General features: G+C 28.5%; 1 protein-coding gene across 3 annotated transcripts; it reads left to right on the top strand.

The window, feature by feature from the left end:
- The first annotated feature begins 222 nt into the window (after positions 1 to 222).
- LOC126920453 (ATPase H(+)-transporting accessory protein 2) lies at positions 223 to 7252 on the top strand. 3 transcript variants are annotated; one of them, XM_050730822.1, is made up of 9 exons: positions 223 to 390; positions 492 to 619; positions 800 to 1030; positions 1148 to 1462; positions 1574 to 1666; positions 2924 to 3046; positions 4308 to 4505; positions 6379 to 6490; positions 6581 to 7252. In XM_050730822.1, the coding sequence occupies exons 1-9, from the start codon at positions 324 to 326 to the stop codon at positions 6658 to 6660; spliced, it is 1347 nt and encodes a 448-aa protein (XP_050586779.1). In that variant the 5' UTR covers positions 223 to 323; the 3' UTR covers positions 6661 to 7252. The 3 variants fall into 3 exon arrangements, with proteins under 3 accessions (XP_050586779.1, XP_050586780.1, XP_050586781.1); XM_050730823.1 differs by lacking the exon at positions 2924 to 3046; XM_050730824.1 differs by lacking the exon at positions 4308 to 4505.
- Positions 7253 to 7452: the final 200 nt, after the last annotated feature.

Genomic DNA, 7452 nt, shown 5'->3' with positions numbered 1-7452 from the left:
TGATATTAGACAATTTTCAAATTCAAATTAAAAGTAAGAAGATTCTAAAAAATATTTTATTTCTCATAAGTTAAGTATGAAAACACGTTTTCTACATTATCTACGTGTCTTTTACATTATACATTATACTTTTCTATTATAATCAGTCTCCTACATTACATTCTACATTACCTACTTATGACTACGCAGTTCATGCAATTGTTACTATATGTCAGCACATACACCTGTTACTAAGCCTTCTACGTTAATGTGCTGTATACTCCTTTGTGGTCATATGATCAGTTTGTGAATTGGTATCGAATTTAAGGGAGTGTCTTAATTTTATGGCGATATCTTTCAGAATAAAAATGTTCAAATTATTTTTGTGTTTTGTAGCTGCATTAGTTGCAGGTACGAATTTTATATAATGTTCCAAATGATATTTAAGCTTTAGTTTATATTCAATTAATTAACAAGGTTCAGGCATTACAATTGCTGTCTTCTTGTTACAGTTAAAGCAAGTGGAGATTTTGTAGTTTTACATAGTCCAAATAGTGTTATGTTCAATGGGAATGAAGAAGTGGAACAAAGCTTGCTTAAAGAAGTATTAGCTGCTGCTCTAGGTTTCACTGTCAAACTGGTGCATCTTTAAGTTATCTTTTATACACCCTCATTTAATATTATTTTCTAAATCTTAATCAAAAGAGTATAAAGAAAGTTAGAAAATTAGATGTAGAATTCTATTCTATTAAAGATTGTGAAGCATAGAGCTTGTAATAATTAAAATTTTAATTGAACGTAATAATTTTTGTTATTATAGAGAGGAATATGGAGCGGCATTTCTATCACTGATCCATTTAGACTTCCAGAAGCTGTTGTTGCAGTAGCGATAGAGGGAGTAGATTCTTTGGACATACCAAAAGGAAAAAGATTTCCTTTAAATGTAAATGAAGTCGAAGAAACAACATGGCAGGCTCTCAGAGAACGTCTTGAAGAGAGAGACAATGATAATACCTTAGTGAGGATATCTTTAGGTGATGGTTTGGATGCTGTAAGTATTAGTTTTGACGAAATAATAAATCCTTTTAATAAAATTTTATTATAAATAAGGTTTGTGGACGAATATTCTGATTGAAATTAAAATAATTTTTATTCAATACAAATTCAGCTAGGACAATCTGCTCTTGGAGAATTAAAACCCACCCCCATCGATGAAACATCTTTAAGAGCTTTAAGCCTAGGAAAAGAAGAGGATAAAAAGTTCCTTGAAGAAGTACAATTACTCCATGCTATTGCTAACAAAGCACCTTCGGCGATCAAACCGGATTCAAAGCCTGATATTTATTGGCTTGTTGTATCTTCTTTGCGCCCGATTTTAGATACTTATGGAAGTAATTCAACTGCATCTAGGGAAGCCCTGTCATTGTTGAATAATGCTTTGAATGTCATTCATGATGCATTTATTCAAGCTTATGATGGTCAGGTAAGAATCCTTTATAATATTTCTAAAAACTGTTGATATGTAGATACATTATTTTTATTATATTGTGTAATATACTAGAATCTAATAAAAATTTTAATATTTTTTATTCAGGTATTGATTGTGGCATTCACAAATGATGCAACTAAGGTACATCATATCCGTTCAGTAACTTTAGACAGGCAAAAACGGGATGCTCCAGATACGGTTTGTATTTAAAGTTATATACGTTTATAAAATAAACTCGTAATTATAAATAACAAAGATACGAGTTAAATACACCGTATGAAATTTGGTCAAATTGATTTCTTCAAATTTTGCATATTTCAAAATATCAATTTTCTCTATTAATTCTTCCTACTATAAAGCGACTTTTTTCAAGTCAGGGATCGTAAAAAAATTAATATTGAAAATTAGTGGCTTATATATGACTTTATAAATTCGCAAAATTTGAAAAAGGATCAATTGAAAATCATTTTACATGTTTATTAAATCAGTAACTAACTAATCGATATTTCATAGAAAAATGAGAAGAAACTATATATTTCAGTAAGTGTGTGCATTTATCCAAATATGTTTTTTATAAAATATTACAGTTAATAGACCATGCGTAATTTCATGTATAATATTCAGCAATGTTGATGCTACAAATGTATTGTGCGCAAATAAATAAAACATAGAATAAATTTATTTGATATTAAATACTACTTCTCTCTATGGAACTTAAGATCCGTAAGCAATTAGCAAAAGTGAATAATAAATTACTTCATTTATCTAGCACTTTCGAAAATCTGGGAAGTCGGTATTATGATTTTAAGTTAAGTAAAAACAACATTTGTATAAAATATAAAACAAGATCGTTAGAATGAATATTATCTTTTTTCCAGACATGACCGAATTTATGAAAATATATTTTAAATCTTCTATTTATTTTTGCATGAAAAATAAGTTTATATGCATTTGTACTATCAATACTGCCATATCCTGTAACCATTTATTTAATGAAACAACTGTTTGCATTTATAATGTATGTTAATATCATCTAATATAAACTAAACAACAATTTTATGAAAGGATTTGAACAACACCTTATATATAGCTTTTATAATACATTTGATATATTATATTCTAGCTTTTGAAGAAGCTGTTGATAAAGATGGCAAATTGGATCTACATTTCTCTAACATACTGTACTTATCTGACTTATTTGTTGGATTGGATATAATGAAAATTTGTTGATAGAATAATATTAGGTTCACAATATTAGGATATGACTATTTGTAACACATCCGAAACTAGCTGTGCTCCATGTTGAAACCGAATTTTGTGATGAAAAAATTTCAAACTGTCACTGATAAATGTTTTTAATTTACGTAAATAATGATTTCACATTCGCATTACAAGTACAATAAAAGTTATGTCAGAATATCCAATGATTGTGTCTAACACCTATATATTTTATAGGCTAATAGAACTAAAAATCTAGAATCTGCTTCGGAAGCTAAACGGATGAATAATAGTACAATATTTAATAACAACAACAATAATGATAACTATAATAATAATAATAATAATAATGTGATAAAGGTACGTTCGTATTGTTGCATGAACAGATATTCTATTGAAACTCAACAAGTGTATAAAAGTAGAGATAGCTTTTTGCATGATTTTCAAACATGCTAATGAACTATGCAGATGATATTTATGATTCAAAACATTTCCTTGGTATGTTAAATTACCAAGAAATATTCAACATTTGATTTTCTACAAAATATACAAAAACAAATTTCAAATTAATATATTAATACATTTTCTTTTAACAAACAGAGCACAATATTCATTGAATTACTGATTTTATTAAACTTTTACATATTTATAGGTACTATATAATATTATATATATCGGAACAGCGGGATTACAAATTTCAATCAGAATTTTCCCAATTTTTCATCACAACCACTGATGGTTGTTATTAGCAATAATAATATATTTTGATATTATGAAATGAAAAGCAATGTAGTCAAGCCTTACGCTGACTGTTGCTAGTAGTTGACATTCCTGCACATTAAGTGCTATTAGTTGTTCAATGCCCTTATTAATGACTTCAATCAATGGTGCGAACAAGCGGTCGACGATCACCAGTATTCGCGACGAACTTTTAAATTTATGTGAAATATTTAGTTTCCTAGGAAACAAAACGGATTCATAAAGGAATAGGCAAAAGTATCAAAATGAAAGATAATGGCGACAAATTTATGTTGGTTATCTAGCACGGCATCAGGCGAAACAGGAAAGAACACTTAAGGTTCAATAAACGATAAATTCTGGTTCTGGTTTTGTTAGTTTAACTGGAAGGCATAGGAAATTGTTATTCTCGTGTATTCACGTATTCTTATATTTGTTGATTCTTCTTTTTATTATCTACATATTTGATGATATAACAGGATAGCATAATCTCTCTTTTGTTGCTCGATTATAAAAGTCTACAATATTAGGATTGCTCTGACAATTAGCGTAGGGCATATTCAGTCATTGAACTATCTTACTACGTAAAATAAAATATATGATTTAATTTGAGACGAAGATTAGAAACGAATAATTTTTAGTAAATAGTACATTTTGTGAAAAGACATAATAGATGCCTAGATATTAACTTTCACAGTAGTCGTCATAAGTTCAAACACGATATAAGGAGCCTAATAAAATGTCCACTCTACACAATGTTCACAATATTATCGAACATATACAGAATCCAAAATCGACAACTACTGTGACTACCAATAAATTAGGTTTGGATTAGTTGAGTTGTGCAACAATGTGTTGCTTACATAAACACATGTACTTATAGCAAGATGATCAACGAGATGAAAAGAAAAAGATAGAAGACGAAGAGGATTCGAATACAAGTAATAATAACACTAGCACAAACTACAGTGATATGAATAATTCTACTGCGAATAGCGATACTCGTGATGATAGTGGAATCAGTGAGAATCAGGATATGACTAATATGGATATATATTCCAACACACAAAATATAGGACAGGTATCACGAAATCCCTTAACATGCATTCTAAAATTTTAATTTGCATATTATTTGACAATTTATAATTTATACGCATTTTATCAAACGAAAATTAGGGATACGCTTATTGGAGGAATGTTCGATATGTATCCCCATTTATTTTAGCGATATACTTCAATGTAAAAGAATATTCTTTAGCTTTTATATTTTGTTAGCATACAGATCTAATATTTTACTCGATAGTCGTTTCGTTACGAGATATGTATACAATTTTATGTATGCCTTTGTTAAATTGTGTATGATTTCGATAAATATCCATATGATTCGGGGTGTCTTATTTGAATGAAATAAATCGAGATACTTATAACATGATAAATAAAATTGAAAATTATGAGCAGCTTAAAATTTCGAGTAGAACCTTAGGGCATGTTTTTGACAATGAGTGCCTGAAAGCCGTGCGAGTGCGGATACGGGTACAGAATACGTTGTCACCCGTGGAAAATGCTTTCAAACAAGAGTTCATATTATTCTATATTATTGGACAGTACATTAAAGTATTCCATTAATCAAGAATATTACTTACATTGACACCACATACTTCTTTTACTTCTATGATTTTAAGGTTTATTACTCAACAATCACGCATAACACATCTCATTCTTAATCGCAATATTTAAGGATCTTTTTTTTTTTTATTTCAATTTTTATTACAGTAAAAGGTACGTGTGCGTATCTCGGAGGGCTCTCGGAGTGAATGAATAATTTTGGAAGCTATAAAATGATAAATATAATAAAATGAAATACATTAATATGTAGTTCGTTACGTTTACTTGTTTTATGTATTTAAACCTACAACAAGTCTAATGTAAGCTACTACTACTACGTTAACTACTAATAACTTTACTTTAGTTTTATTTGAAATAAAGCACGTCTTCATTGAATCATTATCATTCAATATGCTACACGTATTTCATACCTAATATACTGACTGAAATATTTTATTCTTAAATTACACGACATTACTAAAAGAGAAACGTAAAACATTTCACATGATCATCGCATAATGAATGTAGATATAATCGTTAAAGTAAAGGATGTACGTGGTTTCAGTTTGCCAAATATTATTCACACGCTTATAAAAATTTATCGAAAGCTTTAGAGTCGCACCGCTTCTTATTAAATGCTTGTTGCCGATAGTTCAGTTTCTTTGGATGTATATTTAATCACATACTCGTGTTTCATGTACAATGCTTCTATCCATTGTTCTATCAATTTCATCGCTTCATTTTTTTAAGTGGCATATATTAGAATTATATTAGCATTTCGCAGGTATTTGAATATTTGAATGTTGATCGTTTAGATTTAAGAAATATTAGAATTTCTTTCTCGTTGTTTCATAAAATGAATACTTCGCGAGTTACTTGTCGAGTTAAGTGAATCACCAGGTAGATAATAATAATATTTCTTAATTATCTTGTAATTGTAATGTTGTTTGATTGTATTATTACTGGGTAAGATGCATGCTGATATTATAATAGAAAAACATAATACGAATAATATCTTAATACGTTTTGTACCAAATAATTTAGTCACACCTACAAGCTAAAATTTTGCTTTTATCGATCAACGTGGTTCACCAATGATCCACGATGTACGAAACGTATTAAATAAACAAAAATATATCATTCACAAAGTATAATAGACACAAAACACAAAATTTTTGTAAAATTTATGTTTACACCAGCTACATTTTATATGATACTAAAAACACTTGTTAATTGCTAATATTACACGATTTAGAACACATTTAATAAATGCATCAATTTTTTTGCAGCTATACTGCTGCAATAATGTGTAATATGTAATATTTTACACATGAAGATTTTTGTTCCAGGACGTAACGATTCGCTCGCGCTCGAAAGACTACACGGAAAATTATCCCATTATCTTTAATATCCTCTTATGGTTTGGAGTTGTTTTTGTCTTTTCACTGTTTGCTATTTGCAGTACGTAATAATTTTTCGTTTATTATCATTATTATTTTATCAAATAATATATACAAGTATTGTTTTAACTTTGATTTATTACGAAAACAGTTGCCATTTCGCAAATGGATCCAGGCCGAGATTCTATAATATACAGGATGACTTCTAATCGTATGAAGAAGGATAATTAAATGTAAATACAAGCTAAACATATAATAATGAAGAATGTTCTGCATATAATCTGTACTTAATTTATTGATGATTCGTATGATATGCATCTAAAATTTCACTTCGAATCGATGTGGTATCATTTTGTATCCTAAAGATGTAACGAATCACTATGATATACTCATATGTAAAATGTGTATTTGTAAACGGTTAATCATTAATATTAATCGTTCAACTTAGTGTAAACAATGTCTGGTATTCTTTGTTACATATTACATTTAACCAATAAACGATTACTAAATCGTACTCGTAGAATAACAATAAAAATGTTCGAAGTAGATGAAATTTGTCATAAACGAGTACAAATAATAGCAGAACATGTATGCAAATGTGTAGTTATATAAAATAATGTTACGAAAGTTAAGTTGAGCTTTTTTTTACCTAAAGTAACGAATAATTATAAAACAAATCGTACCATATTATATAATGACCTATATAATTAACAAATTTTGAAATTTGAACTTTTTTTAAATATTATGAAAATTTGTATCGAAAGAATCAATGAGTTAATCTGTAAATTTTTATCTGACAAATATTAAATCGAATCATACGGTACTGATTGGTAATCTTGATTTTCATAAATCGGTGTTATCTCGCGAAGCGATATCCTTTTCATACATATACAAATTTTGTCTAAGAAACTGCACATATTTATTACACAAGAAACAGTTACCAAATATATTATGTCTTTAGCGAACTTTATCTTATAGGTTTACTTTGTGATTGAAATTAGTTTGTACGATCTCGCATTTGTA

The sequence above is a fragment of the Bombus affinis genome, chromosome 9, assembly GCF_024516045.1.
Source record: "Bombus affinis isolate iyBomAffi1 chromosome 9, iyBomAffi1.2, whole genome shotgun sequence".
In the NCBI taxonomy this organism is placed as follows: domain Eukaryota; kingdom Metazoa; phylum Arthropoda; class Insecta; order Hymenoptera; family Apidae; genus Bombus; species Bombus affinis.
This window is presented reverse-complemented; position numbering and strand designations above follow the sequence as displayed.

Coding starts and splice junctions, on each gene's coding strand:
- LOC126920453 (XM_050730822.1), top strand. CDS start 324: ATGGCGATATCTTTCAGAATAAAAATGTTCAAATTATTTTTGTGTTTT. Junction 1,667..2,923: donor AACGGGATGCTCCAGATACG/GTTTGTATTTAA, acceptor TATATTTTATAG/GCTAATAGAACTAAAAATCT. Junction 4,506..6,378: donor ACACACAAAATATAGGACAG/GTATCACGAAAT, acceptor TTTTTGTTCCAG/GACGTAACGATTCGCTCGCG.